We start from the raw sequence: 20430 nt of genomic DNA on the forward strand, positions 1-20430 counted from the left end.
AGTGTGGGGGCAGGGAGAGGGGAGGGGAGGAAAGAACGAAAGGGAAGGTCTGTGATAGGATGGAAGGCAGGAGAGATTAAAAGACAAAATGGATGATGGTGCAAGACAAAAGGAGATGGTAATGGGACAAGTTAAGAAACAAAAGATGGCTCTAGATGAAGTGTAAATGGCAATGGCAGAATTATCGACAGCTGCCACGTGTGAGAGAGAAAAAGAAATGGAAAAACAAGATAGGGGCCGAGGTTATGGTCTGTAATTGTTGAACCCGATGTTGAGTCCAGAAGGCTGTAAAGTGCCTAATCGAACAATTATTCAGATATGTCGGGCGTCACAGCCGATCCCAATCCTGACCTCGCCCAACATTAGCACACGTGCATTTTTTTTTCTTGTTGGCAGCGGTCATTGGATAGTGATCAGGAGCAGCAGCACTGACCACTTTCCACACCCCCTCACACTATACGTGGGGTGCTGAGGCCAACCAGACCGCTGCTACTGCAACCAAACCTCACGGCTTCCTGGTCTGTCGGCTCAGCTCGGGCGTCGCCATCAGGTTTCTTTCTGCTTCAAAAAGCTGATGCCCCCGTCGGCCCTTCCGAGTGGGAAGAGGCTGGCTTGACCACTGAGCAGTGGGCCCCTGCAGGAGCGTGGGCCACTGTGCATCGAACTCTGCCTCACCCTACTCATCATCCACCAATGAAACCACGTTGGGATGTGGGTGCTGCTCCCACCTCTTGGCTCTGGCAAAATGCTGCCAGAGCTGCAGCAGTTTAAAGACTGCAGCGCTAAAATGGCACTGTGCAATATTAGCATAGGGACTCTTAACACATTCTGATGAAATTCCTTTGCTATCTTATCGCTGGGTCAAAATCCTGGAACTCCCTCCCTAACAGCACTGTGGGAGTACCTTCACCACACGGACTGCAGCGGTTCAAGAAGGAGGCTCACCACCACCTTCTCCAGGGCGATTTAGGGATGGGCAATAAATGCCGGCCTTGCCAGCGACGCCCACATCCCAAGAACGAATTAAAGAAAAATCTTAATGCAGAAGTTCACCTCAATTAAAATAGTGGCAAGAGGAATCTCATACAAACACACTAAACACCCGTGTACACTAATGTTCTCATTCTAGTGTTCAAATCCCTCCATGGCCTCGCCCCCCCTGCCCACCCCCTACCCCCCCACCCCCCCCGCATCTCTGTAACCTCCTCCAGCCCCACAACCTGCCGAGATCGCTGCGCTCCTCCAATTCTGGCCCCTTGCGCATCCCCGATTTTAAGCGCTCCACCTTTGGCGGCCGTGCCTTCAGCCGCCGGGGCCCTAAACTCTGGAATTCCCTCCCTAAACCTCTCCGCCTCTCTCTCTTCCTTTAAGACGCTCTGTAAAACTGACCCCTTTGACCAAGCTTTAGGTCACCTGTCCTGATAGCTCCTGATGTGGCTCGGTGTCAAATTTTGTTTGACAATCGCTCCTGTGAAGCTCCTCGGAACCTTTTGTTGCTCCGTTAAAGGCGCTATATAAATGCAAGTTGTTGTTGTCCTGTCAAGGTTTGGATTTCGGAGTTCCGAAGCGGGGGGAGGGGCGGGGTATGGTATTTTCTGAATTAAGTCAATGGAGCCCCCCCCCCCCACCCCTGCCCTGCCCCCACCCCAGTCAGGGCATGGCTGGGCCTCCGGAAAAGGGAAGAGAGTAACTTTATTACCAGATAATGACTACAACTTCCCATCTAGATTGAAACTGGTGTCAAGAGATCCGAATCAGCGCGTCGAAGGAACAGGCCCAATGTAAACAATCCACTCGCTCAAACTTGACTCATGATTGAGGGGGTTAAATCCGCGACCTTGGCCATGTCGATGGACCTGGTGGGTTTTTTTCCCGACGTTAAACTCTTAGCCATACAGATGGAATGCCGCGACTGGAATAAACAGCAATTACATTCCCTCGCGTTCTCCTTTGAAGATGACGGGCAATCTGTCGTTGCAGCCTGCAGCTGCAACATGTTTGCTGCATCTGGCGAGAGAATAGCTTCAAGGTCTGTGCTGAATTAAAACAGCCACTTTTTATTCTTTTCTCTTTTAAGAACACTGCCGATGGTACAATCGTGAGCCAGACAAGTCTGTCTGCACTGAGTTAGCTGCTTTCAGCTGGGGTTGCAATAGGAAGTGCCGTAATTGGTCAAGGCAGCTGTGGGCTAGGGACAGGAAATATATCAGCCAGGGTTCCCACTCTGTATTGCTATCTTCTGCTGTTGGATGGTATTAGACTCGCGTCTCAGGCGGCAACCATGCAAGTGGAGTGACCTCTGCCAGATGCAGTACCCACAGCAGAATGGATACCACGTCCATTGTTCGATTAGGCACTTTACAACCTTCTGGACTCGACATAGAGTTCAACAATTACAGACCATAACCTTGGCCCCTATCTTTTTTTTCTTCTCTCTCACGTGGCAGCTGTCTTTCATTCTGCCAGTGCCATTTACACTTCATCTAGAACCATCGTTTATTTCTTAACTTGTCCCATTACCATCTCCTTTTGCCTTGCACCATCATCCCTTTTATCTCTTAATCTCTCCTGCCTTCCATCCTATCACAGACCTTCCCTTTTGTTCTTTCCTCCCCTCCCCCCTTTCCCAGCCCCTACACTTGCTTACAAACCTGTTCCATCTCCAGCTTTCTCCACTTCGGACAAAGGGTCATCGACCTGAAACGTTAACTCTGTTTCTCTCTCCACAGATGCTGCCTGACCTGCTGAGTGTTTCCAGCATTTTCTGTTTTTATTTCAGATTTCCAGCATCCGCAGTATTTTGCTTTTGTACCACGTATGTTGTGCCAGGGCTTGTACACCATTTGTTCAGGAGCTCGGCTCCAATGCCTCCATGTTTGAATAATCTGCTGACACTCATTGTCCAGGTTCCCACATGGTGAATGGTCACTCTGACGCAGGCACCATTCGGGGAGCTCTGGAAACTCATTCAATCTGTTTGGTACAGGTGCCACGTACTGTTTCTCCAGCTGTCACGGTGCCAGCTGGACAAACGGCTTTTAGCTAACCACTCACCGACACAGCATCAGCCTGCTTTGCTATTCTGGACATAGAACGTTGATGCTTTGCAAAGTCCTGGCTCATTGATTGAGACAAAAAAGAACTAGCCAGGCAATGACTGACAAGTGACTCGTTCCCTCTTAACTCAGCAGATATCATGTCTTGGAGAGGTGCTGATCACATATATGAGCACAAGTGACCCGCTCGGTGCCCTTTCTTAACTATGTGCTGGCAAAGGAAAATTAGAGTTGCCAAGTCCTGATGTGCAGATGATCAATAAACATTGTGCGTGGATTTTCAATGTTATTTGCTCGCCAAATCTTGGAGAGGAAAGAACACGAGTTTCGTCAAGGCAGAAGCACCCGGTCTCAAACTGACTGCATTTGAAAGCAGCGCTTGTAGATGATTAAGGGTTGGAATGAGACTTTTCAGTGCCATGCAAGTCATAATCATATCAAATTAGTTTGCATTTCATTTGTAATCTTTCACTAATAAATCCAGTAGGGAAGTCAGGAGAAACTTCTTTACCCAGAGAGTGGTTAGAATATGGAATTCACTACCACAGAAAGAAAGACTTGCATTTCTGTAGCGCCTTTCACAACCACCAGACGTCTCAAAGTGCTTTACAGCCAATGAAGTACCTTGTGAAGTGTAGTCACTGTTGTAATGTAGGAAACGCAGCAGCCAATTTGCGCACAGCAAGCTCCCACAAACAGCAATGTGATAATGACCAGATCAGCTGTTTTAGTGATGTTGATTGAGGGATAAATATTGGCCAGGATACCGGGGAGAACTCCCCTGCTCTTCTTCAAAATAGTGCCATGGGATCTTTTACATACATCTGAGAGGGCAGACAGGGCCTCGGTTTAACATCTCATCCGAAAGACAGCATCTCCGACTCCCTCAGCACTGCACTGGAGTGTCAGCCTAGCTTTATGTGCTCAAGTCTCTGGAGTGGGACTATGAACCCACAACCTTCTGACTCCGAGGCAGAGAGTGCTACCCACTGAGCCACAGGGAGTGGTTGAGGCGAATAGTATCGATACATTTAAGGGGAAGCTCGATAAACACATGAGGGAGAAAGGAATAGAAGGATATGTTGATGGGGTGAGATGAAGAGGGGTGGGAGGAGGCTCGTGTGGAGCATAAACACTGGCATGGACCAGTTGGGCCGAATGGCCTGCTTCTGTGCTATGCATTCTATGTGACTCCATGCTGGCATCAGCTATCTGCCCTCTCCCCCTGAAGGCACTGCCACGTGCTGAGATTTGACACCACAAGAGCCAGGTGTCCTTGCCGAACTGGCCATTCTTTAATGTGGAAACCCTGATAACGAGTGCCAGTGGGTTATTCAAACGGGGGCGGGGAAGGGAGCATTGACGCCCTAGCTCAATCCTGACCTCGCCCCAACATTCACACATACCTTTCGGTAAGCGGGCGCTGGGCGATGGTCAAGATCCAGACCCTGGGTTGATCTGGTTTTCACTCTGCCTGGCCCAGAAGAACAGTGCCGGCTCTGACCCCTGAACTGTCAACTCCAGCATGAGGTCAACTAGCCCAGGTCTGCACGGCTGCGCAATGTAACCACACGGTGCACGTGTCAAGTGAGCCACGCGGCGAATCGATCCCGTGCATCAGTCGCGGCTGAATTGAAACGCCAGCCCCGCTGAAGACGAAAGCCGGCTCCAACCACCGGAGCGACCAGGCCACGTCCACAGTCCCAGTCGAGACTATTAATAAAATGATTGCATTCCTTAAAGCAAATAAAAGCAGATTTTGACTGTGCACAATGTCACTTCAGCCAGAGCTCGATGCCAGATCAGAGACATGTCCAGGAAACACATTGGGCTGACGAAGGAGCTAAAGAATTTCCTGTGAAAAGATAAGGGCTGATTTACTGTGGAGATCTGATTTGCGACCCTTAAAGGCCTTTGATGTATCAACCCCATGAAGGGTAGCCAACCATCCAGGGCTGTCCTGGAGTCTCCAGGATTTACAGATTGATCTCCTGGGCATTGTTTCCAGCAACTCTGGAGAAAAGTCATAGGGATGTAAAAAAAAAGTGTTTTTTTGCCCCATTTACTTTGAACATTTTTGTTTATTGGTTACACAACTATTGGAGATGTGGGGAAAAACAGTTACTTGACGGAGAGTCCGGAATCATCCCATTGGTTAACGAAGAGTCTGTTCGCTCTCCAATTGGCCGTGGGGAGGCGGGGCGCCACGAGGATGGACATGTTGGGCGGCCAATGGCAGGAGCATGGGGGCGGGAGGGTCATGTGATATCTTCAGGAATATGTCCAACCAGATATAGCAACCCTAACCCTGTGATGTGGTTAAAGGGATAGTTACAGCTTCCCCAGTGGCCCAGCGGTTTGCACGGGTAGCATTTGAGCCACATCAAGTGAGAAGGTCTTCATTTTGATTCCTGGCCCACTCTACCTCATCTAACCTTATCAGCATATCCTTCTATTACTTTCTGCAGTTAGTAAGTTAATAGCGCAGGTTAATAAGTGAGGAAGTGGGAGTAATCAATCGAAGTTATTTAACCTGAGGTGATACGAGGAATCAATATTTGAGTGAAAACCTAAATACAGAAATTAGTATTTATAGTAAAGAACAAACCGGAGACAACCCAAGAAACGGAAACAAACCACAACACAGGGCAAAGCGTCTTAGAGGAGCTTGTGACCTCAATGGAAAAAAAAAACAGGCAGTCAATGCACTACCGCCGAAGATGAATTTAACCCCCAATGGTCCTGAGATGACACTGTTGGATGACATTTGCTACAAACTTCAAATGCATTCATCTGAAATCCCTCCCTGTGCTACTTCAGAAAAGGCGTTGCTTTGTGTAAAATAAACTGGTTAAGGCCAGGGGAGGAAAATATAGATAGAAAGAAAGACTTGCATTTCTATAGCGCCTTTCACGACCTCAGGCCATCCCAAAGCTCTTTACAGCCAATGAAGTACTTTTGAAGTGTAGTCACTGTTGTAATGTAGGAAACGCAGCAGCCAATTTGTGCACAGCAAGATCCCACAAACAGCAATGTGAAAATGACCAGATAATGTTTTCGTGATGCTGATTGAGGGATAAATATTGGCCAGGACACGAGGGAGAACTCCCCTGCTCTGCTTCAAAACCATGGGATCTTTTACATCCACTTGTGAGAGCAGACGGGGACTCGGTTTAACATCTCATCCAAAAGACGGCACCTCCAACAGTGCAGCACTCCCCTGGAGCAATAGCCTAGATTGTTGTGCTCAAGTCTCTGGAGTGGGACTTGAACCCCACAACCTTCTGACTCAGAGGTGAGAGTGCTACCCACTGAGCCACGGCTGACACTACCAGAAGGGAACAGTCGGATAGCAAGGAGAGGAACTTCAGACATGTGTGTTCGGTGTTGGTGGTCTAGTACATCCTGTAGCATAATCTCAGGGCCTTCTTTTCGATCACAAGCCAGCTCTTGACGCTTTCACACAGAGGCACCAGTTCATTCACTACACACTAGTTCAAAGGGCTAGTCATGGCATTTCTTATACCAATTGGATAACAGCTCTCGAATCCGGATACAACTTTTATTGTGAAATCTAATTGTCTGTCCTTTTTTGTAGAGGTCATTAATGAAATGGAAAACACTGACAGACTCTCCTGAGCACGAAAGGTAAGATGCAGCTTTATTTGTTTCTTTGTTAACTGCAGTCCCAGGAAGGTTCCCAGGGTTGACCCCTTGTCTGGGAGGAGCAAGCAATAGTAGGGGCACCGCAAATGGCTTCAGTGTCCATGGGCTGGGGGAAGAGTTAAAATCAGTGAGGCTTCTTCTCCTGATCACTATCCAGTGACTCCTGGTGGAAGGCGCACGTGGGTGGGATGTTTGGGCGAGGCTCGCTTGCCTTGCTTCCCCCGATTGTTGACTAGCCTGTCAATATTCCCTATATTGGGGCTCATGTATTAAGAATGGCTGCTTGGGCCTGACTGGAATGGTGCTTGACAACCGTGGGACTGTACCTGAACATGAGTCGATGCCTGAGGGGGGAAAGATATCACGAAAAGCAGAAGTGTGCAGTATCTCTCGTAAATGGTATTCATTTTTTGCTTGTTTGTCTTAAGGAGGATTATTACCTTAGAAAAGCAAGATAATGAAGCCTTTGGATTTGAAATTCAGGTATGATTTATGTTACTTTCCCGCCTTCCCTATCCCCTGTTTAAATCCTCTCAATGCATCAGGTGTGCGCACTGAGGAGAGCAGGGGAACGGTCTGCTCTGCAGTTCCTGAAGTCAATGCTGCTCTTTGTTGCTATCTCGACGAAGAGCCAATGGCTGTGGCTGTTGCTGTGGTGTGAGACACCTACCTGTTGTCCTCCTCACCCCACCCACCTTCACTCCCTTTTCCCTCTCGCCGCCTCTCGTGGACCATCATGCCCCTGTCCATCTGCTCCCATGACTCAACGATTGAATCCCAACGGCAACTCCACCATGTGTTGTATGTCCGGAATACTCAATCTAACGGCAAAAATCAGGAGCCGTTTTCTGTAAGTTTTTTTAGATCCCGTTCTTTTTTTTCCCCCAGTCAGCCACTGCAAGGTCTGTAACTATAGCAACAGCTTCAGCTACAGATGCTTGCAGCTGCAGCCGACTCTTTGGAAGCTGTTGCTAAGCAACAGTGTTTGTTGTCAGATACGGAGATGAAAACCTCCGTATGCTTCAACATTAACTTTGTATGTCCGGCAGTTTTGATAGATCGGCAACACGCCGGTCCCGTCGGTGCCAGATATCACAAAGTTTCCTGTATTCAGAGGCCTGTTTTAGAAACACAGAAGATAGGAGCAGGAGTAGGCCATTCGGCCCCTCGAGCCTGTTCCGCCATTTAATGAGATCATGGCTGATCATCCAAATTCAGTACCCTGTCCCTGCCTTCTCCCCATATCTCTTGATCCCTTTAGCCTGAAGAAATATATCCAACTCCTTCTTGAATATATTTAATGAATTGGCCTCAACTGCCTTCTGTGGTGGAGAATTCCACAGGTTCACCACTCTCTGGGTGAAGAAATTCCTCCTCATCTCAGTCCTAAATGGCTTACCCGTTATCCTTAGACTGTGACCCCTGGTTCTGGACTCCCCCGCCATCAGGAACATCCTTCCTGCATCTAGTTTTTTATTTTTATTTTTCTGTGCTGTTTGCAGACGTACGGCCTACATCATCGAGATGAGAATGCACTGGAAATGTGCACGTTTGTGTGTCGGGTCCGGGAAAACAGCCCAGCAGAGCTCGGAGGACTGAGACAAGGTGACTAACAGGCAGGGATACATTCGTGAATCTACCTCTCTCTGTATTCATAACTAGCATGCCTAACCTCTCTTTGTATAATAAATATATCTCACTATCTTTGTTCTCTGTATGGTGAACATGGTATCGTTGGAAGGATTCTGGGATTAACTGTGCTGGAATCAGCTCCCAAATTCACTGTTGCGTTTCCCTTTCTGGAGCAAGACAGTCAAAATGCTTAGCTCCAACACTGGGAGCCAGCACACGTGACCTGGGACCTTCCTGGCTAGATCAGGGCAATTGTAGGATAATGTGATTAAAAATACCTTAATTGAAACCTCCCAAATTTTGTCTGTTCACATGACCATCACTGAAATAAAAAAATGGTAGCGAGGCTTTATAAATCACCTCCGTTAGAGAATTGTGTCCAATTCTGGGCACCACACTTTAGGAAGGATGTTAAGGCCTTGGAGAGGGTGCAGAGGAGATTGACCAGAATGGTACCAGGGATGGGGGACTTCAGTGATGTGGAGAGACTGGAGAAGCTGGGATTGTTCTCCTTAGAGCAGAGAAGGTTAAGGGGAGATTGACCAGAATGGTACCAAGGATGAGGGACTTCAGTGATGTGGAGAGACTGGAGAAGCTGGGATTGTTCTCCTTAGAGCAGAGAAGGTTAAGGGGAGATTGACCAGAATGGTACCAGGGATGAGGGACTTCAGTTACGTGGAGAGACTGGAGAAGCTGGGGTTGTTCTCCTTAGAGCAGAGAAGGTTAAGTGGAGATTGACCAGAATGGTACCAGGGATGAGGGACTTCAGTGATGTGGAGAGACTGGAGAAGCTGGGATTGTTCTCCTTCGAGCAGAGAAGGTTAAGGGGAGATTGACCAGAATGGTACCAGGGATGAGGGACTTCAGTGATGTGGAGAGACTGGAGAAGCTGGGGTTGTTCTCCTTAGAGCAGAGAAGGTTAAGGGGAGATTGACCAGAATGGTACCAGGGATGAGGGACTTCAGTGATGTGGAGAGACTGGAGAAGCTGGGATTGTTCTCCTTAGAGCAGAGAAGGTTAAGGGGAGATTGACCAGAATGGTACCAGGGATGAGGGACTTCAGTTACGTGGAGAGACTGGAGAAGCTGGGGTTGTTCTCCTTAGAGCAGAGAAGGTTAAGTGGAGATTGACCAGAATGGTACCAGGGATGAGGGACTTCAGTGATGTGGAGAGACTGGAGAAGCTGGGATTGTTCTCCTTAGAGCAGAGAAGGTTAAGGGGAGATTGACCAGAATGGTACCGGGGATGAGGGACTTCAGTGATGGTGGAGAGACTGGAGAAGCTGGGGTTGTTCTCCTTAGAGCAGAGAAGGTTAAGGGGAGATTGACCAGAATGGTACCAGGGATGAGGGACTTCAGTGATGTGGAGAGACTGGAGAAGCTGGGATTGGTCTCCTTAGAGCAGAGAAGGTTAAGGGTAGATTGACCAGAATGGTACCAGGGATGAGGGACTTCAGTGATGTGGAGAGACTGGAGAAGCTGGGGTTGTTCTCCTTAGAGCAGAGAAGGTTAAGGGGAGATTGACCAGAATGGTACCAGGGATGAGGGACTTCAGTGATGTGGAGAGACTGGAGAAGCTGGGATTGGTCTCCTTAGAGCAGAGAAGGTTAAGGGGAGATTGACCAGAATGGTACCAGGGATGAGGGACTTCAGTGATGTGGAGAGACTGGAGAAGCTGGGGTTGTTCTCCTTAGAGCAGAGAAGGTTAAGTGGAGATTGACCAGAATGGTACCAGGGATGAGGGACTTCAGTGATGTGGAGAGACTGGAGAAGCTGGGATTGTTCTCCTTAGAGCAGAGAAGGTTAAGGGGTGATTGACCAGAATGGTACCAGGGATGAGGGACTTCAGTGATGTGGAGAGACTGGAGAAGCTGGGATTGTTCTCCTTAGAGCAGAGACGGTTAAGGGGAGATTTGATAGAGGTGTTCAAAATTATGAGGGGCTTTGATAGAGTAAATAGGGAGAAACTGTTTCCATTGGCAGGAGGGTTGGTAACCAGAGGACACAGATTTAAGATAATTGGCAAAAAAACCACAGGGGAGATGAGGAGAATTACTTTTACACAGCGCGTTGTGATCGGGAATGCATTGTCCAAAGGGTGGTAGAAGCAGATTCAATAGTAACTTTCAAAAGGGAATTGGATATATACTTGAAAAGGAGAAGTTTGCCTGGCTCTGGGGAAAGATCGGGGGAGTGGGACTAAGTGGAGAGCTCTTTCAAAGAGCCGGCACAGGCACAATGGACCGAATGGCCTCCTTCTGTGCTGTAAGATTCTAAGGGGCTGTAAATTTAGGATTTGCACGAGAAGAAAGTTTATTTTTACACACAGGGATATTAGGATCTGGGATGTTCTACCAGAAGTCACTATAGAAGCCAAATCAATTGCAACATTTAAGAGACGATTGGATAAGAAAGGACTTACACTTTACATAGCACTTTTCACAACCTCCCAAAGCACTTGTCATAATGTACGGAAGAACAGCAGTCAATGTGCAAGGCCCCACTAACAGGAATGAGATAAATGATCTGTTTTGGTGATGTTGGTTGAGGGATAAATATTGGCCAGGATACCAGAGAGAACTCCCCTGCTCTTCTTTGAATAGCGGCCATGGGATCTTTTACATCCACCTGAGAGGGCAGACGGAGTCTCAGTTTAACATCTCATCCTAAAAACGGCACCTCCAACAGTGCTGCACTGAGTGTCAGCCTAGATCACATGCTCAAGTCTCTGGAATGGAACTTGAACCCACAACCTTCTAACTTAGAAGTGAAAGTGCTACCAATGTGCCAAGGCCGACCCCTTAAGGTAAACACTTGAAGAAAAATATTATCGGGAAAGAGCAGGAAAATAGGATTACAGCAGATAGCTCCAAAGTGGCGCTAGCACCAGTTGGGCTAAATGGCTTTGTTCTGTACTGAAATCGCTGTGGTTCCATAACAAAAGGGCATCTTGTAGAAGTATAAAAACATGCTTGAAACCCAGAACAAGTCAGTCAGCATCTGAAACAGGGAGATAGATTTGACGCTTCGGGTAGGTAGCCTTCATCAGAACAGGGCCATGAATTCTGATGAACGATCTCCACGGCAGACATTGACCTAGCTTCGTTGTCCAGGGATGCCACAGTTGGACCTCAACACTCCTTGGCTAGAGATGATAAAAACTGTGGAACAGTAACCTAGCTTGAGTCAGCACCTTCAGGAGAGGAGAGGAAAAGAAACCAGAGGGGGTGGTGGTGAGAAATAAGTATAAATTGTCAGCATTAACGAGCTTAAAATCTGTTAATAATAAAGTTTCTACTCAGTAAGAAACCCAACCGTCATCTACTGAAGGTACATCATGATTAGGGTCAGTGATAAAGATCTCTGCAAATGAAGCTAACCAGATAACTCAAGTGTCTCAAATGGTCTCTGGTACAAGTGAGATACTTATCAAAGCCACTGCTGGACCTGACATTTGTTAATTATAGCGGTAGGTCATGGGTTCGAGCTCCGCTCCAGACCCTGAGCTCATAATCTAGACTGACACTTCAGCACGGTACTGAGGCAACGCTGCATTGCTGGAAGTGGTGTTTTTTGGACGAGATGTGAAACTGAGGCCCCCACCTGCTTGTTTCTGATGTTCATGTGCACTGTGTAAAAGATCTCACGGCACTCTTTTTGAGAAGAGCAGGGGGGGGGTGGGGGGGGGGAAGTTTCTCCCGGTGCCCCGGCCAACATTCATCCCTTAACCAACACCACCAGAAACAAACAGATGTTCATTTATCCTAGTTGGTGTTGTGGGATCTTGCTGTGCCCAACAGCTGGCTGCCGTGTTTGCCTAAACTACAGCAGTGACTACACTTCGAAAGCAATCCATTGGCTGGGAGATGTTTCTAAGACGTAAGGTGCTAGATAGATGCATGTCTGGGGAGGGTTGCTCATCCGGCCTATGGAAATGCAGATTTTGTTCATTTGAGTTTTTTTCATACTGCTGCTTCCAAGGTTTATGGGCTTCAGTGTCGAACAGTGTCTATAAGTTTCACTTCCTACCGCCAAATCGCGCTCCCCCCCCCCCCCCCCCATCTCCAGCAGCGAGCCACTCTTGTAACAGTTTCACAAGTACAAGCACCCCTCTGACAATTCACCCACATGGGCCCATCTTCATGTATGAGCCCAGATAGTGAGTGTTGGCAGGTTATTTGACTATTGGGGAAGGGGGGGTGGGGAACCGAACCCAATTCTGTCAGATGAACATAGGAGCAGGCCATTCAGCCCCTCGAGCCTGTTCCGCCACTCTATTGGGTCATGGCTGATCTGTACCTCAGCTCCATTCACCTGCCTTTGCTCCGTAGCTCTCGATACCCTTACCCAACAAAAATTCCATTGTTCTCAGTCTAGAAGATTTCAATTGACTGTCTTCACGTTTTTCAATTCACGTATTCTAGGCTGACGCTACTGAGGGAGTGCTGCACTGTCGGAGGTGCCGTCTTTCAGATGAGATGGTAAACCGAGGCCCCGTCTGCCCTCAGGTGGACGTAAGAGATCCCACGGCGCTATTCAAGGGAGAGCAGGGGAGTTATCCCTGGTGTCCTGGGTCAATATCTATCCCTCAATCAACACTTAACTGACCAGATAATCTGATTTTTTTTATCTCATTGCTGTTTGTGGGAGCTTGCTGTGTGAAAATTGGCTGCCGCGATTCCTACATCACAACAGTGCCCGCACTTCAAAAAGTACTTCATTGGCTGTAAGGTGTTTTGGGACGTCCTGAGGGTGCTATATAAATGCAAGTCTTTCTTTTACATCTGACGTGCAGATGTGTGCATTTTGCAGCAGGGGCCCACTGGATAGCGATTCTCTCCTGCCCAGCCCAAGGAATACTGGGGCCAGTTGTTGTGTCTGTATTGCCTCCCACGCTGCGAGCACTGGGGGCTGCTCTTGGGTTCCACACCGGGCAAGTCAACTTTCCAGCGAAGCTCAACACAATCACTCTTGTCACCTTTGGGTACTGCCCCTAGCCTCTTCAACTGCACCACACGTTAAGCGACTTCCTCTTGATGCAAGTTCCATTTCTTGTGCAGATTTCCTGTCTTGATAGACAGGTGGGAGGAGGTTTTTTTCACCTGTCGTGCCGGCAACCAATGACATTTCTTTTTGAGCGGGAGGCCGTTACGAATTGTGGTTTACTTTGAGGCTCAAAAAGAGCTGTGTTTTCTTTCCAGGTGACACAATCACCAGCATCAACGGGACAACCGTCGATGGATTCCGCCACCGAGATATTGTGGATCTTATCAAGTCTTCGGGAAATTGTCTGAGGTAATCAAACACAAGAAACGGTGACACAATGCGTGGGTTTCCATTGTAGTTTTCCAAGTGCCGATTCTTAAGTCTAATAATATCTGCAATTATTTTCTGCCCGCTTGAACAATAGAAGTCAGAGGAAGGCATGGGACTGGAGGGAAGCCAGTAGCTCAAGGCCACAAAATGGAGCCTCAGGGCGACCTGTTGCTTCAATTGGTTCTTATTCACACGGTGTTCATTAATCAGTGTTAAAATGTATTTTTTTTCTCCAAATTCTCTTCTCCCCCTCTTGAAGTTATGTTCACTGAGGTAGGTTTCCATGGCAACCCTTAAGGGATAATCTTCATATGTGAGCTTAAACAATGAGTGTTGGCAGGTTATTTGACCATCACAGCCAAGCCCCATCCTGTCCACATCCAACATTTGTACATATGCATTTTCCACCGGGGGTGGGGTGCCACCAGATAGTGATATAGTGGGAAACCCCCTCCCTAACCCAAGAGAGTTGAAGCCTCCACTACCACTACAGCTAGGATCACTCAACACCCCCTGGCCTGTGAGCCTCAACACCACACTGGGTGGCGGATCTCCTCACTGAACATAAGAACATAAGAAGTAGGAGCAGGAGTAGGCCATACGGCCCCTCGGGCCTGCTCCGCCATTCAATAGGATCATGGCTGATCTGAACCTAGACTCACGTCCACTTCCCTGCCCTCTCCCCGTAACCCCTTATTCCCTTATCAGCTAGGAAACTGTCTATCTCCGTTTTAAATTTATTTAATGTCGCAGCTTCCACAGCTCTGAGGTACCAAATTCCATAGATTTACCACCCTCTGAGTGAAGAAGTTTCTCCTCATCTCAGTTTTGAAAGGGCAGCCCCTTATTCTAAGATTATGCCCCCTAGTTCCAGTCTCACCCATCAGTGGAAACATCCTCACCACATCCACCCGATCAAGCCCCCTCACAATCTTATATGTTTCGATAAGATCGCCTCTCATTCTTCTGAATTCCAATGAGTAGAGGCCCAACCTACTCAACCTTTCCTCATAAGTCAACCCCCTCATCTCCGGAATCAACCGAGTGAACCTTCTCTGAACTGCCTCGAGAGCAAGTTTATCTTTTCTTAAATATGGAAACCAAAACTGTATGCAGTATTCCAGGTGTGGCCTTACCAGTACCCTGTATAACTGCAGCAAGACTTCCCTGCTTTTATACTCCATCCCCCTTGCAATAAAAGCCAAGATTCCATTGGCCTTCCTGATCACCTGCTGTACCTGCATACTAACCTTCTGTGTTTCATGCACCAGGACCCCCAGATCCCTTTGTACTGTAGCACTTTGCAGTTTCTCTCCATTTAGATAATAACTTGCTCTTTGATTTTTTCTGCCAAAGTGCATAATCTCACACTTTCCAACATTATATTCCATCTGCCAAATTTTTGCCCACCCGCTTAGCCTGTCTATGTCCTTTTGCAGGTTTTTTATGTCCTCCTCACTCACTGCTTTCCCTCCCATCTTTGTATCGTCGGCAAACTTGGATACGTTGCACTCGGTCCCTTCCTCCAAATCGTTAATATAGATTGTAAAGAGTTGGGGTCCCAGCACTGACCCCTGCGGAACACCACTAGTTACTGATTGCCAACCCGAGAATGAACCATTTATCCCAACTCTGTTTTCTGTTAGATAGCCAATCTTCCACCCATGCCAGTATATTACCCCCAATCCCATGATTTTTCATCTTGTGCAGTAATCTTTTGTGTGGCACCTTGTCAAATGCCTTTTGGAAGTCCAAATACACCTCATCCACTGGTTCCCCTTTATCCACCCTGTTTGTTACGTCCTCAAAGAATTCGAGCAAATTTGTCAAACATGACTTCCCCTTCGTAAAACCATGCTGACTCTGTCCGATTAAATTATGCTTATCCAAATGTCCTGTTACTGCTTCCTTAATAATGGACTCCAACATTTTACCAACCACAGATGTTAGGCTAACTGGTCTATAGTTTCCAGCCTTTTGTCTGCCTCCCTTTTTAAATAAGGGTGTTACATTAGCAGTTTTCCAATCTGCTGGGACCTTTCCTGAATCCACTGGGGAGTCACGTGGCAAATTTCTTGTCAGCAACTAGACCATCAGAGAGAGGGATGGGCCAGGAGAGTGTTTCCCCGGAGAGGGGGAAGGATAGAGGGAATGTCTGAGATGTCAACCCAAGTTGTTCTTCTGCAGTTAAATGGTTGGCCGTAGGGCAGGGTTGGCAGAGAACTGGGAGCAGCACATTACGCAGGGGAAGGCAATGGGTTAACTGGTGTTAAGACAGCTCTGATCGGAAAACCGCTAAAGAACAAGTGGATGTGAGGAGAAAGCTAACTATTTGAAAGTCTACACTGCAGTGTTTAACTGGTACATTCCCACTGACAGGCTGGAGACTGTGTACGGAACCTCCATCAGGCGAGCAGAATTGGAAACCAGACTGCAGTACCTGAAGGTAAGCTGCTTTTATGGCTGCTGTCAGTGCTTTGGGCCTTGGAGTGTTGTTTATTTAACATGAACTGTGAATGCAGAATTCGAAGACACAACGTGCCAAATTAACATACCTCGAGCAGGATCTGAGAGCTGAATAAATTCCATCCCTCCCCCACAGAAGACAGATTCCCAGATAAAGTATTTCTGGTGCGTTAACTGACACCTTTAAAAATCAAAGCGCTGGATTGATATCTGAGGGTTGTAAAGATAAGTACAGATAGAGATGATTGGGTGTTGTGTGGAACATGAGGGACCGGGACCATGGAGATGTCCTGGGGATGGGGAATCTTTAGCTACAAGGACAGGTTGGAGAAGCTGGATTTGTTTTCATTAGAGCAAAGGAGGTCGAGGGGTGATTTGATAGAGGTGTACAAGATTATGACGGGTTTGGATAGGCTAGACGGGGAAAAGCTGTTCCCACTAGTTGATGGTACAAGGACTAGGGGACACAGATTTAAGGTTTTGGGCGAGAGATACAGGGGGGACGTGAGGAAAAACTTTTTTACGCAGCGAGTGGTGATGGCCTGGAACTCGCTGCCGACGGAAGTGGTGGAAGCGGAGACACTCAATGTTTTCAAGGGGAGACTGGATAGGCACTTGAGGGAAATAAACGGGGATAGAGCGGGGGAATGGGACTGACTGGATTGCTCTGCAGAGAGCTGGCACGGACTCGATGGGCCGAATGGCCTCCTTCTGTGCCGTGATGACTCTATGTCACGCCAACTGGTCAAGGGATAGAGGGTTAGATAGATGGTCTGGAGTTTGGTTTGATTTCCTATTGAGGTACAGAAAGATCCATCCCTCAGGAACTTTGAAGCTTTTTGACCTTACTAGACCTTCGACTGCTGGGTCTCCCCTCTTCAGTGGCACTCAAGTACAGTATAAGCAACTGGACCTCCATGCAGCCAACTGAAGGGTAGGTACACTTCCTTATGGGTCTTCCAATCTCCCATCAGAACTACGAGCTTCTGCTGTGACCTACCAGCACTGAGTTGGTTCAGTGTGTTTGACACTTACGATGACATGAAATGGCATCACAACGCGAGCACGTTGATGCATGGGACCAGCTCAGTGTCAAATTCCCTGGCCTGCCCACTGCGAGACCTATACCTGACCTCCCTGGACACTAACGGTAATAAATGCCTTTTAAATGGGCTGGATAGGATCCACGATGGATCAGGATTGCCCACGGCCTATAGAAGGAATAGGTATGATAGCAAAATAGCAGAAGGAATAGGTATGATGGGCTGAATGACCTCTTCTCAGTCCGTGATCGGACAGGTTAATGTTTGAGGCAGCGACCTTGACGTAATAAAGCTCACTGCACACTTGGTTTGAGTATAAAGCAAGGCTTTAATCAACTTGTTTCAGAACATGGAGGTCTAGTTGTACTTCACTAGTTCCTTGTCTTACAAAATGTCCCTGGAAAGCTGGGCCGACGCCCGAGTATTTATACTCCTTGGACGGCGCCACCAGCTGGCCGTCCAGCGTTATTTCTTGATGAATGATGAGATTTATAACAGACCTTTTGTCAGAACTGTTCTGTTCTGTTGCAGGGTCTCCCCTCCCGCCCCCAACCCCTCTCTTAACCTGTCTGTTCTCTTCACAGAGACTCGCACGCCGATTCTGGCATTTTCTGTATTATCTCAGATTTGAAGCAGGCTTCTTATTCCTTCTGTATGAGATTTCATCATTGTCATTGTTCTTTCCCAGCAAACGCTGCAGGAGAAGTGGGAAGAGTACAGGTCACTAATGGTCCAGGAACAGAGACTGGTGCATGGTAGGTGAGCTCCTCGTTTCCTTCTCCGTGGTCAGGCCCAGGCACGGGGAGGTGTGTCCTTCTGGTGACCATGGCTGACTACGTTGGACAACCGTAGTTTAGGTTTTATAGAACTAGTAGCTTGGATTTCCTGGCCAGCGTTGTTTTAATCCCGGTGGTAACCCAGGGTTACAGCCAATGTGAATGAGTCTGAGCCTGGGACGTCCAGCCCCCGAATTTATTCATGTAGGTTTATGGATCGCGATGGGGACAACTTTGAACAGAAGTTACACTTTCCCTCCCTTTTTTAATGAACGCGTATGCAGACAATCAGATCATTACAGACAGCCATGTTCCGTGGGCTTGGGATGTACCAGGGCATGAATACAATCCCCGCCGCTTGTGGCGGGCGCGTGGGTGCCAACGCAATACGCGGTGGCCGGTACGACCGAGCAACTTTTTCGAAAGCACGGAGGGAATCTTCATCGCTGCACCTCCCTGCTCTGTCTAAATGCCCCCCTAATGATCCAAAGGGGAGGGAGAGTGAAAGCTAGCGCTCTGCTCAGTTTCCCCTGCACCGTTGGGAGAGCTGAACGGGGCCTGAATGGCGCAGCGGCATTTTAAACGGGGCGCGAACAGCCCGCAAAAGTCGGCGCGCTTAAAACGCTTTACTTGCCTGTGCCGTTGACGCCTATGGTGATGGCAAATGCTCAGCGCCATTCGCCCGATATAAGCGGCTGCCCGCAACGTGCGGAGACAGTATAAGTGGCAGGGACTGCACTGCACGTGGCTTACTGAATACTACAGTACACACCGGCACGCTGGGCCGAGTGGCCTCCTTCTGTGCTGGATGATTCGAAGAACAGGATCCCAGCAACTGTGTCTTCTTTCAAGTTCGCCTTTTCATTGATTTGCCCCCCTCCCCTCCTGCACTGCTTGTCCAAATAATGACCACGCCTGTTGCGAGCGCAGAACTCGTTAGATTGATTGAATTCCATTTCACAGCTTGCCATGGTGGGATTATGAACTCCCAGCTGTCTGGGTTTGCTGATCCAGTTCCCCGAACCGCTCGGCGCTTGTGTCCTGCAGCACCGACGAAGGATTAAACCTGGGGCCCCTCTCTCTGGTCAGTATGACTCAGCTCCTCACTAGCTATACTCGCTGAGCTGTCAGAGCAGCCTGAGCACGTGGTCAGGAGTTTCGGAATGCACAAGGGAGCGGAGATGACCAAGCTGCCACTGACGGTGCAGTAGGTCAAGCTGTGACCTAGCATGGAAGCTGAGTTGTACAGGCCAGAAGATCACAGGTTTCGTCTCGCGTCTGTGCGGAGTTATTTGGGGTAGGCAACGGGGGCTCTACAATAGGTCTCGGCACCCTCGGGCAAATGGGGGAGGGGGGCCACCCGGGGTTCCTGCCCCTGGTCATTGTCCACTGCGCCATGCTGGAAAGTACAGGCGAGTTAACATGATCAGGCTTGGCTGGGATGTCCTAGGAACATAGGACCATAGACGAGAAAAGACCACGGTCCATCTAGTTTGCCGTCTACCATCCTGGTGGGCGCATGACACAATGATAATGGAATTGTTGATTGATAGAGATTGATTGCTGTGATTAATGAGTCTACACCAGACCCAGACAGGAGCTGAGGAAAACCCCCAGTGGTGGTAGAGCTTTGGGACCCATAGGTCCAAAGTCACCTGTTCCTCCCAAGCACGCTACACTCCCCACACGTCATGTCTCAAGTTGCTCACATACTGTATCCCAAGATGTTTTAAAAAAATAAATAAATAAATCCATCTAATTTGCATTTGACTGAATCAATACTAACTGCATCCACTGTTTCCCTGGGGAGCCTGTTCCATAGATTGACCACTCACTCACTGAAATATCATTTCCGCAGCTTAGTTTTGAACCTACCCCCTTCAAGTGCGGGCCGTGTCCTCTGGTTCCAGTGTTCTGGGTACGGTGAAACAGCGCGTCACTGTCTACATTGTCTTGTCCCTTTAGAAACCTAAGAACAGAAATCATATCCCTTCTCTATTCCAGTGAGAACGTGCCCAGTTTACATAATCACTCCTCCTAATCCAATCCCGCCATTCCCTCAATCATTCTGGTTGCTCTCTTCTGTATCCTCGCAATAGCTGCAATATCCTTTCTGTACTGCGGCGACCAGAACTGTACGCAATATTCCAAGTGCAGTCGCGCCAATGATTTATAAAGTGGCAGGATTACCTCTCTATTTCAGCTCAATATTCAGCTGTTGATACATCCCAACATCTAATTTGGTTTACTCGCTGCCACTGAGCATTGTTGCGATAGCTTCAAATAGCGACCAAATAGCTTGCCAATACTCACGGTTTCGGCTCACATCTGAAGAATGTCGGTGGTACCAAAGGGCTGCCAGCGCCTATGGAATTGTGCCCGGGTGCGAGGTCAAGGTTTGGCCTGGCCTGTTCGCCCTGGCACCTGTTTACAGACCACCATGGTTTTAAGTGTCTGAATCCACTTTGCACCAACC

General features: G+C 48.2%; 1 protein-coding gene across 2 annotated transcripts in view; it reads left to right on the plus strand.

Annotated features, from left to right (window-relative positions):
* The window catches only part of tamalin (trafficking regulator and scaffold protein tamalin), a 34507-nt gene that overhangs the window by 11467 nt on the left and 2610 nt on the right, over positions 1 to 20430 (plus strand). For both annotated transcript variants that reach the window (XM_085972698.1, XM_085972699.1), the window contains exons 2-7: positions 6655 to 6704; positions 7151 to 7205; positions 8225 to 8327; positions 13555 to 13648; positions 16049 to 16115; positions 17867 to 17933. In XM_085972698.1, the coding sequence (XP_085828824.1) occupies positions 6655 to 6704; positions 7151 to 7205; positions 8225 to 8327; positions 13555 to 13648; positions 16049 to 16115; positions 17867 to 17933 (436 nt within the window). The remainder of the gene's footprint in view (positions 1 to 6654; positions 6705 to 7150; positions 7206 to 8224; positions 8328 to 13554; positions 13649 to 16048; positions 16116 to 17866; positions 17934 to 20430) is intronic.

The sequence above is a fragment of the Somniosus microcephalus genome, chromosome 33 (assembly GCF_052327205.1).
Source record: "Somniosus microcephalus isolate GS21.2 chromosome 33, FLI_Smic_1.0, whole genome shotgun sequence".
Classification (NCBI taxonomy): Eukaryota; Metazoa; Chordata; class Chondrichthyes; order Squaliformes; family Somniosidae; genus Somniosus; species Somniosus microcephalus.